Source organism: Mauremys reevesii, linkage group 8, assembly GCF_016161935.1.
Source record: "Mauremys reevesii isolate NIE-2019 linkage group 8, ASM1616193v1, whole genome shotgun sequence".
In the NCBI taxonomy this organism is placed as follows: domain Eukaryota; kingdom Metazoa; phylum Chordata; order Testudines; family Geoemydidae; genus Mauremys; species Mauremys reevesii.
Genome location: NC_052630.1, coordinates 103,775,296 through 103,798,179, shown reverse-complemented (window position 1 = coordinate 103,798,179; position 22,884 = coordinate 103,775,296). Strand labels below are relative to the sequence as shown.

Below are 22,884 nucleotides of genomic sequence, written 5' to 3'. Positions count from 1 at the left end.
TCCCCAGATAAGAATGTAGCAAAATCTGGCGGCTTCAAAACTGTCCGTGAGGTTTGAATTCTGGGTGTTTGGTGCAGGCCTGGCTTGACATGAATAATTTCATTTCTTGGGAGACAGGATTTGGGAGGTAAAGGGATCAGCAGGCTGGAGACATAATGTGTCTGTGCTAGCTAAAATAAAGGCAAACAGCAAGGGACCCATTTACAATGGACAAGGTAACAATAGATAAAATAAGCTTGGATCTGAAGAAGAGATAAAGAGTGAGGACTGATCTGCACTAGAAAATTAAGGCAACCTAACAGGTTGGCACACAGCTGTCGCAGTAATTACATTGCTCATGTGTCTATACTTTGCTCCTTTTGCTGACAGTGCGCATCCTCACCAGGGGCGCTTGTGTAAGCAGAGTCAGGATGAGATCTACCCTGACATCTGGTGGTACATTATGAGGAGTGGGCAAAGGAATTTTAGGAATGTGCATTTGCATTAATCTAGATACAGGTTACTGAGCTGAACTCACTTTGGACCAGTAAGGTTACACTTGTAATGTTTGTACTGTCAGTGTGGGGCATTGTGGGAAGGCTCCTGAAATCTAGTAACAGTCGACATAAGCAATGCAGTGTCTACATCAGGGGTTGGCAAACGTTTTGGCCCGAGGGCCACATTGGGGTTCCGAAACTGTACGGAGGGCCGGGTAGGGACGGCTGAGCCTCCCCAAACAGCCTGGCCCCAGCCCCCACCCACTTTCCGCCTCCTGACTGCCCCCCACAGAATCCCCATCCAACCCCCCTGCTCCGTGTCCCCCGACCACTCCCCTCCTGGGACCCCTGCCCCTAACCGCCCCCCTGGGACCTCATCCACTATCCAACATGCCCTCAACCAGTGTTTCTCAAACAAGGGGTGTTACTTGTGCAGGAAAAGCCTCTGGCGGGCCAGGCCAGTTTGTTTACCTGCCCTGTCCACAGGTCCGGCCGATTGCAGCTCCCACTGGCTGCGATTCGCTGCTCCAGGCCAATGGGAGCTGCTGGAAAAGGCGGCCAGTATGTCTCTCGGGCTGTGCCACTTCCCGCAGCCCCCATTGGCCTGGAGCAGCAAACTGTGGCCAGTGGGAGCCATGATCAGCCAGACCTGTGAACAGGGCAGGTAAACAAATTGGCCTGGCCCACCAGGGGCTTTCCCTACACAAGCGGTGACCCCAGTTTGAGAAACACTGCCCTAGACCCACCCCTTACGCTTGAATCTGATCAACTCAGCGTAGCATTGCTGTCTGCCAAATAAAGGAACCTAGGCAATGAGACGGAAGTTGGACTGAATTCTTGGGGGACCGAGTGGAAGAGGTCTTGGGGGCACCCTGCCATTTGGTACTAAAAGCACCAGGCCTGTGATCTAAAGGAGCAATACTTTTTGGGGTGACCAGATAGCCATTGCCTTTTTGGCCCCCCCGTAAGTCACTAATGTGATTTCAGTACCGCATATGCCTTGAAACGGAGAGGGGCTCTATCTGAATCAATAAAGCCACCGTCACTTGCAGGTGTCCTACCACGGAGTGGAGCCCTTCGGCAGGCTGGGGGCAGGTCTCAGCACCTACCTCAGCCTGTTGCCCGTCGGCTTGAGCCCGCACAGCCCGCAGAAGCTGGACGGCAGGCGGATGCTCCCACCTATATCTGTCCCAAAGCCCAGGATGGACCCTCCTCCGGCGATCAGCGCCCCCTCCCCTCCGGAGGAGCCGCCGGGGCTTTTCTTGTGGTTCAGCGGATTCACCGTCTGGCCGAAGATCGAGTTGCTGCAATCGTAGCTGGAGAGAGGAAAGGAGAGGGTCGGACACTGAGGGGACAGTCACGTCTCTACTTCACATCCTCACCAGGAGGGAGGAGTAACCTGTAAGTTTGCTGGACATTTTTCTTTCTGCCCAACATAATGATCTGGCCCGCATCAGAGTCTTTGATGTATGCATCCTCGCAATGCCGGAGGGCAAATCTGAGGCCCAGCTGGACTCTCTGACTTGCCCAAGGTCTAGAACACAGCAAGGAATTGGCCCCAGGATTCCCAAGCCCCGGCCCAGCACCCCAACCACTGGACTGTCTCTGAAAATCTGAAGTCACTTGGGCCCAGATCTTTAAAGGTGCTTAGGCATTGCTGGGCTCTGTGTTGCAATGCCTAACCCCCAGGTGGTCTACTGCCCCAGGGAATCTGCAGCTCCAAGAAGGGTCTGAGCAGAGCCAGGTGCCTGAGGATGGGATTTTCAGAAGCCAGCCAGCCAAGCCCAGCCAGGCGTGAAAAGCCAAGGGGCGGGGGAGAAGAGAAGAGGCGTGTAGCCACTGTCACAATTCAGGACAACTGTGGGTGTGTCCCTCCTCTGTGGTCCACCCAGGGCACCCACTCAAGGCTACCGGCTCCCCAGCCACCTCCTCTCTTGGGCGGAGACCCGAGTCTCTCTCTCTCCTGTCTGGGTTTTTTTTTTTTTCCCCCAGGATGTGCAGTTGGAATAAATAATAGAAGCAACTGCAGGGAATTTCCCTCCAGACAAATGGGTAGGAACGGCGGTAACCTCATCTCTGTTGGAAGTTCTAGAGTCGGGCGACGTTCCCTGCCCACACTGGGATAGCCCCAACAAGCCAGACTGCTTAAACTGGCCACCAGCTGCGCTTTGCTGCCTCTTCAAAGGCTTACGAACAGTGTAACTGCCGACGGTTAGGAGTTCCCACGCAGCTCTTTCTAAGCAAGCCCATTTATTCTTAAGGTAAAAGCATTATGGAGAAAAAACATATAAAAGCTCCTATATGCATGTTAACAGCTCATCTGAGGTCACCTATCAGTCTTACAGGGCCTCAATAGGCCAAACATCCTTCCCAGGAAGGACTGGGGTCTCCTTGGACAGAAGGCCCTGTCCGTTGGCTGGATCAGAAAGCAGGTGCTGAGGCAGTTTAAACTCAGGCTATTTATCCAGAAGTCCTTTCTTTGTCTGGTATCTGAAGAAACCACTATGAACCAGTCTAGGCGATCCTCTCCAAGTGGTGGGACCTCTCCAGAGGCATTACCGCCTAATCACCCCGCCACCGTTCTTAGTCCCTGGAGGAGCTGTGGTGCTCCTCCCACACGGAATCACATACAATGCCCGTCCCACAACGATACACAACCCCGATACAGTCCGATCTCCTATAGATATTGCAGGAAATTGACATGTCCATCACAGGTGCCCAAGTGGCTATCTGGTGCACCCGGCTGACAGTCCAGAGATAGATGCTTCCCTCTGCTCAGGATCCTCAGCTGCGAACCCTCTCCTGGAGTTAGGCGCTTGAGCCAGGTCACAGGTGCTTAGGTAGCCCATGCCCCGGCAGCCAAAACGCCATCTCCTGCTCACACTCAATACCTCTCGCACACTCACCCAGTGTTTCCCCTGGGGCTTCGGCTTGAGGAAGGGCTCTGAGCAGCTCGTTAGCTGTGGGGCGGCATCCCGGCTTTGGTGCCTTTGAAAATGCTGAAGAGCAGAAATGTAGGTACCTGCGAAGTTAGGTGGCAGTGGAGCAGTGGCTTTGAAAATGTCAGAAGCACATAAATGGTGAAGTTAGATGCTTAAAGAGGCAGATAGGCACCTGAGTACCTTAAAGATCTGGACCTCTAGGCCTTGTGTGTGGAGACATTTTATTCTCAGAGCGGCTGCAGATTGTACTGCAGGAGACACTCACACAGTGCTCTCTCTCCCAGAGACCTATTTCTGTTTTCTTTCTTGCTGCTTCCCTTAATCCCAGACAGAAGCCACTTTAGACAGAGAGCAGATGTAGTTTTGCTTTGTCTCTAGAGACAATACATAGCTGATGGAACGTGAATTGATTAGGGAAAAGCTCAAGGAGCGCAGCAGAGCCCATCAGTGAACTCCCAGGATTAATTTAGACACGGGCTTTTATCTTATTGAGTATGGAGAGAAGCGTGCCTGCCAGGTAATATTTGTAATAATACATTACTTGAATAAGGACTGTGGGACATTGGTTAGTACAAACGGAATGGCCCCCTGTCTCTTCAAGACCTTGACCATCACGCTGTCCTCTTGCCCCAGTTTGCTGAGGAGCTGTACAAAGCCGCAGGTGGAGAGGTGGCCCTGAGGGGCGGAGAAACACAAACAGGGTTGACACATTTCAAACTCTTACCTTTCCAGTCAGCCGGAAACATTGCAGTGGTCCCCAAATTTTTTATATCACGACCCCTGTTACCCGTAATGTAATCTGCCCATGACACCCCTACCCCGAGACCCTGTCCCCCGCTCGCTCCATCCCCCCTCCCTCCATCACTCGCTCTCCCCCATCCCCACTCACTTTCACCGGGCTGGGGCACTTACCGCAGCTCCCAAATCTACTGACCGGACACCCAAAGTCCAGTTACTGCGGGCGGGGGAGGTGCCGAGTCATCACCTGCGCCAGCCCCTACCTGCGTGGGATGGCTGCAGCTCCCAGCCCCGGCTCCACAGGCAGGTCCCTCCCGACCCAGGCAGCAGAGGTGGAGAGAGCAGTGAGCGACGGGGGAGGGGGAAGGAGGAGTGAACGGGGCAGGGCCTCGGGGAAGAAGCAGGGCAGGGGCAGATCCTCAGGGGGATGTGGCAGGAGAGGTTCCTGCTGGAGTGTCTGGTTTTTAAATATTACAGAGTTGGCAACTCTAAGCAGAGCTCCAGCTTGGGACGATTTCGGTTTTACCAGCCACCCCAGAAAGGTGGCACCAGGGCATAGGGCTCACGTTCTAATCAGCATTGGTAACATGGTAGAAAGTGAACACAAGATCTGAGCAGTGTCCCAAGCACCTGTGCAGCGTATAGCACTGAGTGTGTCAAGCCCTGGTGAGTGACAGGGAAGGGTCAATGGGAGCGGAACGTGCTTCGGCAGAGGGGCAAAGGGACAGGGTGTAGCAACGGGTTTGCGCGCATTGCGTGTCTACGTATCTCTACAGCCAGGGAGATGCGATTCGCAGTTACCGGACAGTGCTCGGTTCTGGTTAGTCAAGTATTTGGTTTTCTGCTAATGTTGATTTTCAATTGGTCGCCGGTAAACGTGGCAAATAATTACGTTAAAACAAAAGAAAATCAAGGGCGATTGAGCGGTATTTGTGATTTCCAGTGCGCTGTAATTTAAGTACCACTAACAATCAGTAAGTCCAGAAGTCAGACTGTGTAGCGGGGTGGTCTCCCGCTCCTGCCCGGAAGAGCTTAAAGCAGCCCTGGCAGAGGGCTGGGGCAGGGGAAAAGCGGGGCTGATTGGCAGAGCAGCCGCAGCTGGGCCACGCCCCAATCAGGCCCCAGCTGACCTGTATAAAAAGGCTGCGAGCCCACGGCCCAGGAGAAGTCTCTTTCCAGGCTGGGAGAGAGCAGGGCCTGGCTGCCTGCAGGAAGGGCACTGGGAGTGACGCAGGGCTGGGGAAAGGCCAGAGGAGCAGGGGAGCTCCAGGCTGGCAACTCCCCAGGCTGCAGGGCCCAGTCCAAGGCCCCACAGAGGTCCTGGGAGGCAGAGGAAGGCAGCAGGTCCGAACCCCCTTGCCTGTGATGAGTGGCTTTTACACTGCGATCTGCCCCAGGGAGCAGGGGCTAGGTGATGACTGGCCGTAGCCCAGACTGAGACAAGATGGGGATTAGAGGGTTGGGGGGATTTCCCAGAGGGGGGAGACCCATAGATACTGGTGGGGGTATTGCCAGGGGGCAGCCCCAGGGTAAAGGGAGGAACATGGGATCAGCTACAAGCAGGACACCGGCCTGCAGAGGGCGTCCAGCTGGAAAAGAGCTAATTCCCACCGACCAGCAGGAGGCGCCGCAGGGGTGAGTCCTGCACCATTACAGACCTATACCTATTATTAATAGTGTTAAGCCCCTTGCCCCCCGAATATAGCAGTCAAACTACGCCTATGAGCGGGACTCCACTGACCTCAGAGGAGATCCCTTCAGCGATGTGAGAGGTGAACGGAGCCCATGCCTTGCCCTCTGCTCCTACTGAGTCACTCAATGGCCCACGTAAGCTCTAAGGTATTGCCCCCTCCATCTTGGGATGGGCTATTTAATGAATAGCAAAGGACACACCTTGTAGCCAATGTGATCCTTGATGCTGACGGGAACGCCATACAATAACCCTTTCTCCTTCCGCCTTCGCACTGCCCGTAGCTGCTCCTCACATTCCGGAATAAAATGTCTCAGGCAGTTCACCTCCCGCGTCACCTCCAAGGCCTTTCCGCGGAAAGACAGGGAACGTTAAGGGGCGTCAAGGAATAATCGCAAAATTAGATACACGGCATTTCCACAGCGCCTTGTACCTTCAACAGGCTGCGCAAAGAGGAACTCGCCAATCAACAAGACACCTAATTATTGATATTCCAGACTCCTGGAGCCTTCAACAGAGACCAGGTGTCATCATGCTAGAACAGGGGTGGGCAAACTATGGCCCGTGGGCCACATCCGGCCTGTGGGACCGTCCTGCCTGGCCCCTGAGCTCCTGGCCTGGGACGCCTGCCCCCGGCCCCTCCCCTGCTGTCCCCCCTCCCCCGCAGCAGCTCGCTTGCTCCGCCAGCAGCGCAGTGCTCTGTTCGGTGGGGCTGTGAGCTCCTGGGGCAGCGCAGCTGCAGAGCCCAGCCTGACCCGGTCTCTGTGCTGCACGGTGGCAGTGGTGCTAGGCGGCATGGCTGTAGCGCTGCCAGCCACCAATGCTCCAGGCAGCGCGGTAAGGGGCAGGGAGCAGGGGGAGTTGGATAGGGGGCAGGGGAGTTCGGGGTGGTGGGTGGGGATGTGGATAGGGGTCAGGGCCATTGGGGGGGAAGAGGGGGTTGAATGGGGGCAGGGGCCTGGGGGTGGTGGTCAGGAAGGAGGGGGGTTGGATGGGGCAGCAGGGGGCAGTCAGGGGCAGGGGTTCCAGGGGCAGTCAGGGGACAGGGAGAAGGGGTGGTTGGATGGGGCAGGGGTCTCAGTGGGGGGGCATCAGGAATGAGAGGTGGTTGGATGGGGCGGTGGGGGTCCAGGGGCAGTCAGGGGACAGAGAGTGGGTGTGTGTGGATGGAACAGGGGTCCTGGGGGGGGCTGTCAGGGACCGGGGGGGTTGGATGGGGCAGGAGTCCTGGGGGGGGGGCAGATAGGAGTTGGGGGCTGGGCCATGACCCCCACCCATAACGGACCCTCCATACAATTTACAAAACCCGATGCAGCCCTCAGGCCAAAAAGTTTGCCCACCCCTGTGCTAGAACATAAGAACGGCCATACTGGGTCAGATCAAAGGTTCATCTAGCCCAGTATCCTGTCTTCCGACAGTGGCCAATGCCAGGTGTCCCAGAGGGAATGAACGGAGCAGGGAATCATCCAGTGATCCATCCCCTGTCGCCCATTCCCAGCTCCTGGCAGTCAGAGGCCAGGGACCCCAGAGCATAGGGTTGGGTTCCTGACCATCTTGGCTAATAGCCATTGATGGACTAGGCACTGTACACACAGAGATGGTCCCTGCCTCCAAATCCCACAATCTAGATAGGAAAGGCAGGCAAAGGGTGAGAGAAAGGAAGGGTTATTATCCCCATTTTACAGATGGGGAAACCAAGGCAGAAAGAGAAATGAAGTGGTTTGCCCAAAGTCTATGGCAGAACTTGGCATGGAACCCTGATCTCTTCAGTCCCAGCTCAGTGCCTTGGGAATGAATCCTGGATTCGTCCCAGCTGATGTCTCATCTTACTAATATTTACATACACTCCAATTGGGGGGGGAAATATATTGGTAGGTTAATATTTGCTTTTTAGCTAGGTTGTCTTGCCTTTTCCTCTTTCAGAGTGAACATCTGGCAGGGATGGTGTAGGTAGACTTAACTCTGCCTCAGCATGAGGGAATAGACTAGATGACCTCTTGAGGTTTCATCCAACCCTACATTGCTATGGTTTCTATGTAATCTGAAAACCGACCACAACCCCTGACCAGGCAGCCACCTTGTTACTTGCTGACTAAGAAGAGGAAATAAAAGGCTATCTGGCTTGGCCATGTCAAACTGCCAAAGGGACTGAGTCCATAGCTCGTGCACTAAACCTTACTGTGTTCGAAGTAACCCCAACTACACACGGAGCTGAGTTAACTTGGAGGAGGGACAGGAAATCAGGAGATTAGGAATAAGTAAACAGAAGGAACTCAGTTCAAGGGTCAGGCTGACTTTATATTCCCCATAACCCATCTCTTATGGCCTATATATCACTGTACCGGGGAGACAGTGTGATCCAATGGTTAGGGCACTGAGTGTCAGGAAGCTTGGGCAAGTCATTTCCTCTCGCTGTACCTCGGTTTCCCCTCCCACCCTGCGTCTACTTAGCTTGTAAACTCTTTGGGGCAGGTGCTGTCTCTTACTAGCTGGATGTTGGTCTCGGAGCCCCTAGACACTTCATTATACAAGTAATAATAAAAAATGTACATTATTACATTAAAAAAAACCTGCTAAAAGAACATGAAGGTGGCAAAGCAAAGCATTCAAAAGTCAGGAAATACCAAAATTAAGGCAAGAACCTTCATGTTCTTTTAAGGTAGTTTTTGTGTGCGTATATGTATGTAATTTCCTAGGTTTTTCAGACTGTGAACTAAAAAAAAATAAATACAAATTCCATCGTGCGGCATCAGATTGCCACCCACATGGGTCATCTGCAGAGTTAGACCCTTTAAATCCATCACTCAGACTTCTGCCACTTGAGCTAATGGAGTAACTAATAGCAGTAGTAGGTTGTCATCCTTGATGTGTCCGCCAGCACTAAAGGGGGATGAGTCACACACTTTGCCAGTGAGCTTCACACAAGGATGGTAAGTCTCAGGGGTTCTATTCCAGGGTCTGAAAGGCAGTGGGCTGAGTGGTTAAAGACCTTTCTTTCCCTGCCTCCCACCCAGCCTACATCCTCTGAACCCGTTTAGCCCTGTGTCGGCCCCCCACATCTGCTTCTATCCCCCCTGCAGGCAACCAAGGCAGTGTGACAAAATCTTCAGTCTGTTTTCTGATCCTCCCCTGTGCAGTGCCAGGCTTGGGAAGGGAGAAAGGAGGGTGAAGAACCCTGGAATTGTCCTCTGCCCTGCTCCCCTGCCTGGTAAGAAGGAGAGTAGTGTGATGTGCCACAGCCACACTCCAGGCCCAGGAAACGGGTGGTGGGTAAGAGGGTGGCCTGCTCCTTTTTTGGACTAGCCTGTTCCCTTTTAAATACAAGTGTTTGGAGAGCTACAGGAAGCAGGTTGGCTCCTGCAGCAGGCTCTGGAGCTGGGTGTGACCCAGACCAGCGACCAGTAGAGTGGGACCTGCAAGGTTTCAATGGCTCCCTGTAGAAGACCTTGGCTTAGGGTGGAAGGGATGGTTGATGTGTTGGATTCATGTTATGTGGAAGAAATAAAGTTGAAGCCCTGAGAAAACGGGCCTGAAGCGGACTCAGGCATGGCACTGTTTTGTTCCCTGGGCCGGGGCGACAGGCCATCAGTCTTCTGTTCTCTTTCAATGGACTATTATGGAATCTCCCTTAAAATGTTCCTCGACAGCCCTGGATCCTTTGTGGTCCATAAACGAGTAAATAATGGTCTCTTGGATTTACATGGAGTCATCCCCCCACATGGGAATCTCAAAGCGTACAGCTGGGTGAGTATTTTTCTATCTGTCTCTCCCTACGCTGATCACTGGTGATGTCTGAGCAGCTTCTGAGGTCCAGGATGCTGCAGGGCTACGAGGATGACTTCAGGCAGAGAACACAAGAGAAAAGTCAAGCAAATCACACTTAATTCTTTACCCGTGCTGCTCACCTTGTCCATGTACGCGTAGAGGACGCTCTCTGGAGAGAGGGAACCTTCCTTCAGTTTCTCAGCCAGCTGCACAAGTGACAGGGAGAGGATGTGACTGGTCTGTATCCCTGGGTTCTGCAAGGGGAAGAAGCCTTATGGTCATTATGAAGAGGATGAGAGGGGGATGCTCCAGCCACCCAATGGCCTCTCTTCCATATAGCAATGGTCCTGAGCCCATCTAAGCAGGGATAAGCTGTTAAGTGTCTACAGGCACGGGGCCAGCTACAACTGGTTTAAATGTTCCAAGGCCCAACTGTTGCAACTGCAAATAGTCCAGTTGGGGCCAACAGGGCAATTCAGTGGAGCCAGGGTGAGCCCTCAGTTTTGCAGCCCTGCCCACTTTTGTTGTGTTTTTATTAACTGGATTTTAAATAAAACACAAATACATATTTCTCAATCTGCAACTACAAGCCAAGTCTATTTACTCTCCAGATAAGTTATATTTGATAATGTTGCTGGAGTGGTGAAATAAATACAGAGAAATAGCTCAGGGAGGTAACTTATTACTGTTTCTCTATGGAGAAAAGGGTTAGAATTGGGCCAGAAACAATTTCCCCAGCCTAGGAAAACGTGCAAGATTTGCAAAAAAAATTCCCATCTTGAGTTAGGACAAAAAGTTGAAATTGCAAAAATTGTCACAAACCGATGATCCAAAAAGAATTTCTGTTCCGGTCGATCAAAATATTTCATTTTGACCTTTTGACTTAATTTCTTTATTTTTTGTACTATAAATTAACTTAAATTTTGCAGTGAAAATGGGGTTTGACCCAAAAAACAGAACCTTTGGTTTAGAAAATGTCGGAACAGGACATTTCAACAATTTCAAAACATTTTCCCCCAAAGTTTTTGGAAGTGGGAAATTCCCTGAAACAGATCCTTTCCCATGAAACCTTTTGGTTTTGACAAATGGGCATTTGTGGATGGAAAAGCATTTTGCTGAAAAATTCCCGACCGGCTCTAATCAGAGCCCCATTGTGTTAGGTGCTGTACAAACACTGAGTGACACTGAGTAGCCCAAAGAGCTTCTACTGTTAATAGATAAGACAGACAAAGGGTGGCAGAAAGGAAGTTTCATTACTCCCATTTTACAGATGGGAACTGAAGCTCATGAGATTTACCCAAAGTCGCATGGAGAGTCCGTGGGAAATCAGGGGATTGAATTCAGATCTCCTCACTGCTACCCCAGCTCTATCTTCTCTGCTTTGATTGTCATTTCTTTGGGGCAGGGACTTTTTTGTTCTCTGTTTGCACAGCGCCGAGCACAAGGGGGTGCTGGGCCATGCCTGGGTCTACTAGGCACTATAGTCATACAAATAATAAATCATAATTAAAGAATTATAATTAATCACTCACGAAGTGGATTTTTCTGGGCATTTGGAGAGGAGGGATACTGATCTATAGAAGGAGTTTAGGGACAATTTAGACCAGTGGTTCTTAACCTGGGGTGCACGCACCCCTTGCAGGTGCGAGATGCCCTTTCTGGGGGTGCGAGACATGCCAGATTTTTTTTAGACGGTACATCATCGAAAACACAAATTAAGCACAGGCATGCAAGTACAACTACTTTGGGTCATCAAACCTATGTATTTATTAACATTATACATTTTTAATGATTACTGTAGTATACAAACCAAAATATATCTAGGTTTAAGGGGTGCGAGAACATATTTTTTAGGTTTAAGGGGTGTGAGAACCTAGTTTGATTTTTGATAAGAGGTGCGGGAACATATTTTGAGACTCAGAGGGGTGCAGGCTGCAGTAAAGGTTCCGAACCACTGGTTTACACCCATATCTCAGGACTGACTTGAATCCCTACTTGGGGAAAGTTACCTGCTGTTTAAATTGCTGAACAGCCTTTTCCATTTGCCCCAAACCCAGATCTCTCCTTCTCCTCGCCTCTTCAATCTTCTTCTGCATCCGTCTCTGCCCCATCCATTTCAGTACCAAGATAGCTGCAGCTGAGCTACCAAGCAGGGCTGAGAGTAGGCGAGGATCCACCTCCACCTCAGGTAGCAGCTGCCTCAGCATATCTAGGATCATAGTGAGACCCTGGAGCAGCTGCTATCACTCCAGGCTGCTCCTCAGATGCTATGACAAAGCAAGGCAGAGGCAGGGCACTTCAACCCCACGCAGCCTCCACCAACCCGAAGCGGCTGGAAATGAAACCCGCAACCCCGTGTTTCCAAGTGTTGAGATTCATTCAGATGCTTTTTCTGCTCCTGCATAGCTCCAAATCGGGTTGAAAGTTCAAAGCTGACGTCTGCGTAGTCCTTGTGGCTTAGGCACGCGGCTGGAAATGATTGCCCGGGACATGGGGAATGAACTTCACCCCCGGGCAGAGGGCCCACACGGGACCAATGAACCGAGTTGCTGAAGAGGTGGAGGTAAGTGGCACATAGGTTGGTGCTGGCCTGTTGCACTGGGGAGACTTTTACCCCTGGGGTGAAGCTGTCTAGTGGGCTGAGAACGCGGATCTAACAGGATCTTCTGCATTCTCATCCCCGTGCTGACACCCAGTCCCCCTTTGTGGCCTTAGAGGAGACCATGGAAAGGATCAGATCCTGCTGGAAACAGTACAAACTCCCCCCACCCCCATGGATTTTCCCCCATGCTGGGAGGGGATCGGGGAAGAACAGAAGCAGAGGGCAAGTCTATGCACACATGAGACCAGACCAGTATCCCCAGCCAAGGCCCTGAGCCAACTTCTCTCCCACGGCTTCCTCAGGAGCCCTGCTCCTATGGGATCCCCACTCATGGCTAATGCTCAGCCCCTCCCCAAATACACACACGCCATCTGGGGGAGGAGGGGGCGCACAGCATTCGCTGGTGCTTAACTGGGTCACTCAGGTGGCTTGTCGGTCTAGGTACGCAAGACTCTGCCTAACCCAGAATTGCCAACAGCTACAAAATACAGCCGAAGACAAAGCACAGCCCCCATTTCCCTCTCAATATCTCTCCCCTCCCCCCATTCAGGTACATTTAAAGGCTTCCCTTCCAAGGATGAAGGACAATGCAACCTTTCCCCCCACCCCATGCACTAGCCTTTCTGGACCTGCCTAATTCCCAGGGAGAAATGTAGCTGCTTTATTTTAATATGATCCATTTCAGCACAGAAGCCGCTGTGTAAGCAAAGTGGCGGTTAAACATCAACCCCCATAGAAAGTCTTCATTATTTGCTGATTCCCCCCGCCCACCCCTGCCTTACAAGGAGAAAATGCAATTACTGTCAGGGCAATGTTCTGCTCCCAGAGGTTTTTCACTGACCTGGAAAGTTCACAGAACACAGTGAAACAAGTAATGCATAGAATATATACTGCTATTCCCAGGCCTAGAGCACAGGACAGACACTAACTAATTCATCCTCTCAACATCCCTGGGAAGTGAGTGGGCAAGTATTATTATCCCTATTGATTTCACAGATGGGGAAACTGAGGCAGAGAAGTGCAGGGACTTGCCCAAGGCCAAATAGCAAGTCAGTAGCAGAGTCAGAATAAGAGCCAACGTCCTCCTGACCCCCAACTCTGGGCTCAGTCCTCCAGGTGACCCAGTGCCCATTCAAGTCAAGGGATAGGCTCTCACTGACCATCATAGAATCTCAGGGTTGGAACGGACTGCAGGAGGTCATCTAGCCCAACCCCCTGCTCAAAGCAGGACCAATCCCCAACTAAATCAAAACTTTGATGTGCATTGCATCAGCACCTAAGGCCCTGAGCCAGCAAGATGCTTAAGCACATGCCGAACTTCAAGCACAGGAGTGCAAATGGAGGCACTGATCTGGCACCACACACGTGCACATGAATAATTTTACACATGCGAGTCCTCCCATTGAACTCACTAGGATTACTCATGTACTTCAAGTTACTCACCGGCACAGGTGCTCACTAGACCGGTGCCTCGGAGACACAAAGTAAAGAAAGAGCGCGGACAATGAAGAGGAAAGGACACTTTCACGTAGGGCTGGCTGGAAAACAAGAATTCTCTTCCGCAAAAAACTGGGGTTTGACATTTGTTTTTGCTCCACAAACAAAAAGAAGACACCAGGGAGCTCTGCCCCAGAATGGCCACTGCAATGTGGGAGACCCAAGTGCAAAACCTTGTGCTACAGAATCTCTCCTGTTGGAGGTGTTCCCAGGGCCAGCGCAAACACTAGGCAACCTAGGTGGTCGCCTAGGATTTTGGGGGGGCGGCATTTCGGGTCCTTCAGTGGCATTTCGGCGGCAGGATCTTCGGCCGCCCCGGTCTTCGGCGGCATTTCGGCAGCAGCTTCTCCCGGAACCACCCCTCTCCTGTCCTCTTCCATCCTGGGCCCCGCCTGGGGCAGCAAAAAAGCTGGTGCCGGTCCTGGGCATTCCACCTGGTATAAATAATTAACATTCATTGGACAGAGCCAGCCCAACACTGACTTCATAGCCCAGTCCCTAGGGCACTCAACGGGGGGTGTAGGAGATCCAGGTTCAAATCCTCGCTCTGCCTCCTTCAAACCAGTCACTTGAAGCTGAGTATCCCCATCTGAGGTGACTTACCAAGCTGCTGGTTATCATGGGAGCAGTGGGTTGGTCTCCAGCCTGGCCCTGAAAAAACCTTCCCGACCAAATGTTCATCTAAACTGACCCAATAAGTTTCAGTTTTGACGAATTAGCATTTTCTGATGAAAAATCATTTTGTCAAAAACAAAATCCCTGACCAGCTTTTCTTTCCAGACATTTTTGGCTTTCGGAACCTAGCACGGCGTTAGTAACAAAGACAAGGAACTCATCTGTACCGTTTGGCTTGACTGAGTCACTTTGTGAGCATTTTCACTCATCTTTCTCCATGGCACAATTTACAGTGAACCTTTATGGTAGCACCTTGTGTTCTCTATTCTCCTTGGCACCTATTAATTAAATAGATGTTTGTGTGTTAAGCTCTTTAATTTCTCCAAAGACCATGTGCAAATTAACTGATCTGTGTGTATGTGCATTGCGCCCCTCTATGCCAACCCTCCAAGATTGCCCTGGCGTCTCCGGGAATCGACGATTAATCTTTAATTAAACCTATGTCATGTGATGAAACCTCCAGGAATACACCCAACCAAAACTGGCAACCTCACCTCTATTGGATGGTTGGAATGTATCAGTTTACTATGACGGCGGCTGCCCCTTTGCTCACTGGGCAGAGGCTTACGTATTTCAAGCCACACGTCTTGAGTTCTAGTTCTAGTCCTTGTTTTGCTGCCATCTGTTGGCCGCAGAGTCTGGCCACGAATTGTTGCAAGAGCTTCATCCAGGATGAAATTACCCCTGTGTAGAGGAGTAGCACAAAGTTTATGCATTACTCAGGTCTCACTAACATCCTCAAACTTAAGTGGGATATAAGGGGTGAATTTCAGACCAGGGACTACAATCTCCATGTTGAAGCAGCAAAGAATCCTGTGGCACCTTATAGACTAACAGATGTTTTGCAGCATGAGCTTTCGTGGGTGAATACCCACTTCTTCGGATGCAAGCAGTGGAAAAATCTCCATGTTATTCTTCCACCCCTATTTTAAAAGGGCGTGAAAACCCGCAGGCATTTGCCACCTCTGCATAATACCTGCAGGCCTCAGCCCAGCAAGACACTTAAGTACCCGCTTAACTTAAACACCTGAGTTATCCCACTGAAGTCGCTGGGACTAAGCAAGTGCTTAGAGTTAAGCACCTGCAGAGGTGCTCTGCTGGACCCAGGCCAAAGCCAATCAAAACGCGTGTAGGATAAAGGTCTAGAGGATCAGTGTGGAAATCCTGCTGTAATTCTACCTTGATAAATACACGCGTAACCTAAGCTTATAGTGTGCGCTCCCGGAGCTGGGACACCAGCACAGCTGTGAGCTACAACAGCCACCTGGATACCGATATACAAATGGAAACCCAGTTTCCGAATTCCTATTTCATATCCCATCCTGCCATAAAAAAGCAGCATCTGAAATGAAGCAGGCTTTACCCAGATCAGTGAGATATATCCAACCATGGTATGTTATAAGCTAATGAACTGTCTGCCCTTTCTTACTATTCCTTACACAAATACCCCATTTCAGGACAGCTGTTTGAATGTGATGCTGGCACTGAAGTCTGAAATAAAAGCCTCTCACTCTGCTCCACACAGGTCATTCAGATCTCTGGCAATTCAGAGAAACTAAGAGGAAATTCTATTTTAAATTAGCCTGGTAACAGAGCAATCACAGCAATTGCCAGACTCTGGATCAGACCTGAGGTCCATTTATTCGGTGTCAATATGATTTTATCAGTGGATGGTTCACTGCTCTCTTTTGAATTTCCAAGAACCAGGGGCCAGATCCTTAGCTCGTTTGATTTCAGTGCAGCTATGCTGATTTATGCCAGCAGAGGATCTGCCTCAATGAGTATTTAAAATATAGTGAGTTTGCAAAACAGATGTGTTTCTCCTCTCTTTGCTACTCACATGTACCACTTTTTCTAAGTCTCTCTCATTCCCAGCTCAATCTAGCTGCCTAGATGCATTACCGGGATCTGTGTGTCTAGGGACAGCACCAAGGGTGAGCTGCCAGCTGCTTTACATAGAGCTAACAAAGGGCACACACTGATCTACGAGAAGCAAACCACACATAACCAGTCAGGGATATGAAGATGGAATGTAGATTGTTACAGAAAAAATCCCACTCAAAACAACAAAGGACATTCTCACCTCTATGCCTTAACTATGTTTTTAGCTGCATTATTGAGCCCAGAATTTGATCATCAACAGGCAGGACATGGAAACCCAACACTGACTCCATAAAGTTTATTATTATTGTTATTATTGTCCTATTTCAGCTTGAGGAAGAAGCGGATGTAGCTTGATTTCAGTTAGCGAGCTTGACCCAGTAGGGCTCGGAGCAGAAGAGATGATCACAAATAGAAATTCATAATGTAATACCGGTTGGGGGAAATGGCATTTCATTCTGAGGATCCAGAAGTGCTTATCAATTTACATCTCACAACAGCCATCAATGCAAATACTGAGGCAAACACTTGCCATATAAGATGCATTTAGGAAACTATCGAGAGATCAAATTTTCAAATGTAAAACACGGTCTTTACATTTCCCCCAGCAACCTCGCTGATTTATTCCTGGCAGTCATTCCTAAAGTGTCCCCAAAGCAATCAGCACAAAATGCAACAGCTGGCCCGCTAATCAGCCAATGTGTTGTACATGTTCACTGTTGTTGAAAGATAGTGTTTATTTTAACAAAACACAGGGATGCACTCAGGTGTCCCCCGTAAAGGAGGGACATTCTGTGCCCATGGAGCATTACAATACTTGACGAAGGTAACACGATGAAACCGAAGATATTTATTATTAGGTGTGTTACAAGAGTGTGGAGAGGTCCAAGCCAAAATTCAGGGCCCTGTTGTGCTGTACACATAGTAAAAGGCAATCCCTGACCTGAAGAGTTCATAATCAAAACAGGAGTGGGAGAAAGACCAGGTTGTTATCCCAGTTTTACAGATGGGAAATGAGGCACGGAGAGATTAAGTGACTTGCATCAGCTCAGTCCACACCTGTTGAATCCTAGGCCAGTGACTTAACCACTAGGCAATTCTTCCCCTATCTCCATCTGCTGGACCCTTTGTCTTACTGCAGATCTCTGAGCATTTGCCACGACAATGTGAGGGAATGAGAAAGATGCACGTCTCGATGACTCACCATGGGGTTTAAGATCAGAGCCAAAATCCTCCGCACCGAAACTGGCAGGCTGGAACAACGGATCTGGGATTTCAACATGGCATCCATAACATCTCCTTCCCTGGGAGGTAACAGAGAAAGGAGGCTGTTCGGGCACTCCAGCTGTTTGATACCAACACTAAGCAGTGCCAGTTCCTAACCAGAACTTGACTGGACGTGGATAATGGAAAAACAATTGCACTCAGTGCAATCACCATGTCCCACAGCAGGCTGTATTCTTCAGACCAGCTGGCTCTGCACAGCTCAGGTGCTCGGTACTCAGCACCCTGAGTCCGAAGGGACGGGGAATGCATAACCGACATGTAATTCCCTTTATATTATCCTCTGTCAGACCAAACCAGTATCCTAACAGTGATCCATGAATACACCTCAGTGGGATGAGTGGATAAAGCTGGCTGACTCAATCCATCCTCCCTGGCCATTCCCTGCTGATCTTAGCTCTTCCAGCTAAAGAATCTGCTTCCTGGCTAGAAACACGGGCATTGGTTCTGCCATTCCTGTGAGTTAAATAAGGCAGGACTGTGAGGCCTATTTCACTTGGGATTTGAACAGTCATTTTGGATCCAAAATGCACCTGCCCAGTGTTCTTTCCAGAACACATCCCACAGTGCGCTGACGACTTACAACTTCTCCAATAAAGGGAAGGCTCCAGCAGTACAGGCCTTTGCGAAGGGCTTGCTCACCACATAATCAATTGGAGGGGGAGTGAAAGGCTTGCTCAAGAGGCAGCAAAGATGGGAGTGAAATCCTGGCCCTGCTGAAGTCAATGGCAAACACTCCCATTGCCTTCAGTAGGGCTGGGATTTCTTCTGGGGCATGGGAGTTACAAACTAATCTTACCTTCTCTCTTTTCAATCACAGTAATGAAACAAATTGAAGGTAAAAAGAGGAGATCCCGTATATTGTCTCAAATACGCACACTTAATGAGTCCAGAGCCCCCCAAAAGCTGAGTGAGGTTTTGGTTACAAGCAAATACAAGTGAAAACATGTCTAAAACTGGTAGCCAATCCAGCAGTAGTCCAAAGCCTCAGAGTACACTGCCACACCCATCTGTCTTCCTCACTGGCCTCTCCTGGCCCAGCCCTCAGCTCGCAGGTAACAATCAGTGAGCTCCAGCCCCCGAGCTCCTCAGGGATGTTTCCCTGCCATGCACAGCCTCTACCATCAGGCATTCACAGAGGATACTCAGTTTGCTTCGCTGTTAAAGAATCAGTGCATCACAGCTTATTAATTTAACTGACGGGGGGAAGATACATCCTTCCCTTCAAACACAGCACTGGATTGGTTTGTAATAAAAGTAAAACAGGTTTGTTCACAGAAGCACATGGATAAAGTGACACCAAGTAAAAGAGACCAAGGTAGCGATGGCTACAAGTTTTAGACCATTAGATGTGTGTTTTCACTTTTTATTGGCTTGTAACTTTATCTATAAACCAATCCAGCGCTGTGTTTGAAGGGTGTATTGACCCCAGTTAAATTAATAAGGAGGAGAGAGAGACTCCATCTTTATCCTGCACTTTAAGAGACAAAGAAACCAAGCGATTTGATCTCCGTGATGTGTCCTGGCCAGCAAAAAGGTGGAAAGAAGACTGCAAGATGCATTCTTTGTTTAAGATGGTTTCTCTCACCTGCAGTCTCCTCTCTTCCAACCATTAAGCCAGCCTCTCCTCCCGACCGTTAGGCAAGGCAACCTATGGCCTGGTCTTTCCAATGGGGTTGCTGCAGTCGTAGCTGAATAAGATCAAAAGGAGTAAGTCTGTTGTTAGCATCTACTGCTGTGTCTCTACAGTGTCCTGCAAAACGGGTCCCTGATCCTGGCGGGGGGTTATGGGTGATACCGTAATGGAAACAGTAAAGGAGGGTAGTAGTAAGAACAGAGACGCACTGTGATTTTATTCATGCTTCCGTCTATTTACAGGAAATCCTTCAAGGTCTCCTTGTTTAACTCCCCTTTTCATCTCCCCAGCTACCCCATCATTCACAAGGGTGACCTCTTGGCCATGCTGGTCTGGCTCTCTTCGTCCTACTCTAAAAATGAGCCAGATGTGTGCATCGGGGGCATTCACAAGTGGTACAAACCTCTCCGTCAGTCAGGGGCTTAGCATGTTACCTCCAAGGTGTCCTCAGCTCCCTCTGGTACAAAGAGAGGGAAGACAAAGCTCAGGACCTGAACCCCCCCCCCCAGCTTCCCTGTCTGTGAATCGACCCTAAATCTACCCACTGACATTCCTTATAGCCAAGAATTCTAGCTCGATGGGGTCAGCCAGTTATTCCTTCCTGCGCTCCACTGAGCCAGCCATGGGCACGCCTCACGTCCAGCAAGCGCAACACCAGAGGCTGCCAGGAAGGGATGTCAACCTTGCTCCAGGCTTGGGATGGTTCAAGTCCTTGTTGGAGCGAGGCCGCTGGCGAGAGGCAGGAGACAATCCCTTTGCCCTATGGCAGCACTTTTCTTTGGCCCCTCAGTGGCAGAGAAAGCAGCAGTGGCCATCAACGGCAGCGGGAACCTTGAGCGCCTGCTCCCCTTTCAAATCACTCCCCAGCCACACACTCGCATACTCCCAGCCTTACCCAAGGGTTGCCAGCACCGTTGCAAACACACCAGCTCCATGCGAGTCATCGCAATGATTCCAACCACATCATTCACGCAGCGCAGCTGCACCACGGCAGGGATTCCTCCCAGCTCAGTCCAACCTTGCTGCATGGAAGAGTCCCTCAGCACTCTCTGCCCCCACCCTGGTATCCCATGAGCTAATGGCACAGGAAGTCTCTTACTCTACCGGGACTTCCTAGCCCCAGATCTCATGGACCTGTTACCACGGGGCACTGGGCTGAGGATTTGGCCAGTGAGAGATCCCGTTGGGCAAAGCATAAAGCTGGGATCATTTTCACACACCGCCTCTGGCTTTACTGTGTGTGTGTCATGGTCTGGGAGCGGGGACAGATTTGGGTCAGGGAACTTGGGGTCACTGCTTCCCAGGGCACAGCTGTTATGGAGGGGTCAAGTCATCCACCCCCTGCTCCCAGGGTTGAGAGGAAGGATGGGGCAGTGACTAGCACACTACCTTAAGCATGTGGGAGGCCCAAATTCAATGCCCTGCCTTGGCACAGACTTCCTGTCTCTTAGACTCTCTTTGCCTGAGTTTCCCCTCTGTACAATGGCGATAATAGCACTGCCTGGTCTCACGCGGGTGGCGTGAGGATGACTACATTAATGATTGGGAGGTGTTCAGATATTATGGTGATGGTGCCTGTAAAGGGCTCCAATCACCACAGTTGCACTTCCTCCTGGCTAGATCTTACCCCGCCGTGGTCTCTCTCTCTTCATGACTCAAAGCGCTCCCTCATTGTGACTCGGGCCCCCTTCCAGCTTCTGAGGTATCAACGTGCCACTGGACAAGCTGTCTGGATGCCACCTTCCTGTGCCACTTCCCAGAGGGTGGTAGGGGAACCCGGGCCCACCCGCCACTCCTGATTCCAGCCCAGGGACCCTATCACTAGCAACCAGGCTTGCTCAATCTCGTTCCCTGAGCTCTTCCTAGCTCCTGGTCTGTCTGGGTTTACCACGGTCTACTCCCCATGCCTCTTGCCAATCTCCCTTGGCCAGGGCAGGAGGCCCAGGACTTACTCCACCCCTGGACATCCTTCTTATCCCTGACCAACTCCCTTTCCTCTGGCAAGTAACTGCAGGGCCCTTCTCCAGTTCTCACTTCCTGGCTTTATAAGCCTAGCCTCCCTCCTCCCACATCTTGGCTTCAGCTGCAATTATCTTTATCAACTACTAGCTGCACAACATATAAGATTAATGGGCCCTTTCTGGCCCACATTAGCCCACTCAGGGCTAGTGTGGGGGTGAAGACCCCATCCCAGGGTTACATAAGTACCAGGGAGAGATGGTGGGTTTTTTTTCAAAATTTCCTGCAAAAGTTTTTCCAATTTTTTCAACACAAACCTGAAACCGAAAAAAATAAAAATGGTTTTCTAGGATCATTTTTAGTTTTAAAAAATGGAGTCTTCCAGAAAAAAATAATCAGTTGTTGAAGGCCAAACATTTTCACTGACAGCTGAAAATTTTAAACCAAAACGTTTTTTTGTTTTCCCATTTTCTGTGGCTGAATCAAACAGAACAGAACATTTTTGACCGTTTTTTTTTAAAGTGTGGCTGTAGGACGTCCAACCAGCTCTAGTGCTCACGTTCTATTGTAGATGAAGAGCTGAACACCAGACTCCAAAGGGCATCGCAATCACGTCTGTTTATTGCACCGAACTAATTTCTGGGCACCAAGAGCTTTGCTGCTAATGGCTAATCTGTGGATCAGTCTGGTCAGCCAGGCCTGGGAGCCCCTAGCACAGGGATGAGTTGCTCTTGGTTTTAATCTGCTTTCCACGTCCAGGTCTCAGAGCCGTCAGTCGCTTGTCTGTTCGACTCCTCCAGCTGAGCAATGAGGTTGTGAGGCCAACTCGCCTTCCCAGGGATTCCATTGAAATTGTTCTCCCCCATAGCCCCAAGATCTCCACAGCGATGTTGCTGAAGAGTTCCAGTGCAGATTTATCGACGTGCCCTCTGAGCAGTGAGCTTCAGTGTCTCAAATCCACCCGTCAAACCCTTCTGCAGCACGTAGCTTCCTGTGGTTGCCACTAACCAACTGAAGGATGCAAGAGCCTTTGCTGAGCCTGCCCTCCCAAATGAAGAACGCTGCCTTGTTTTGGGGAGCAAGAACATTTACCAGGCAGTTCTTTATTCTCTGCTCTTGCCCTTGGGCTGGTGCCAGATTTATTACTAAACACCAGCTACGTTCTTGGCTGTGTACATGGAACAAATAGACAGTCCCTGCCTCAAATAGCTTATAGTCTAAAGGCAAACACGGATGAGACAGGACTTTCTGGGAGGGTGCTCCTCCTGCCCTGCAAGCATTGACTGAGTTCTTAAAAATATATTTTGTTGTTTTCACACCCTCCTCCTGCTCTACCCCTTGCTCTGTGTAGGTGAAGTGTCTTCAGACCTTGGAGAAGAAATGAACATAACATAAAAATAGCCCTACTGGGGCAGACCAAAGGCCCATCTAGCCCAGTATCCTGTCTTCTGACAGTGGCTAGTGGCAGGTGCCCCAGAGGGAATAAACAGGACAGATAATCAAGTGACCCTGTTGCTCATTCCCAGCTACCGGCAAACAGAGGCTAGGGACACCATCCCTGCCTATCCTGGCTAATAGCCATTGATGGACCTATCCTCATGAATTTATCTAGTTCTTTTTTGAACCCTGTTATAGTTTTGGCCTTCACAACATCCTCTGGCAAGGAGTTCCACAGGTTGATTGTGCGTTGTGTGAAGAAATACTTCCTTTTATTTGTTTTAAACCTGCTGCTCATTAAT

The 22,884-nt window shown here is 50.2% G+C and overlaps 1 protein-coding gene across 2 annotated transcripts in view; it reads right to left on the bottom strand.

Moving 5' to 3' along the window:
• The window catches only part of LOC120370394 (vitamin D3 hydroxylase-associated protein-like), a 30,205-nt gene extending 18,227 nt beyond the window's left edge, over positions 1 to 11,978 (bottom strand). For both annotated transcript variants that reach the window (XR_005583725.1, XM_039485002.1), the window contains exons 1-5: positions 11,621 to 11,978; positions 9,752 to 9,865; positions 6,050 to 6,193; positions 3,960 to 4,093; positions 1,586 to 1,792 (exon numbers count right to left, since the gene is read on the bottom strand). Coding sequence is in view for 1 of the 2 variants with exons in the window: in XM_039485002.1 (XP_039340936.1) it covers positions 1,586 to 1,792; positions 3,960 to 4,093; positions 6,050 to 6,193; positions 9,752 to 9,865; positions 11,621 to 11,830 (809 nt within the window). In the remaining variant the exon portion in view is untranslated. The remainder of the gene's footprint in view (positions 1 to 1,585; positions 1,793 to 3,959; positions 4,094 to 6,049; positions 6,194 to 9,751; positions 9,866 to 11,620) is intronic.
• Positions 11,979 to 22,884: the final 10,906 nt, after the last annotated feature.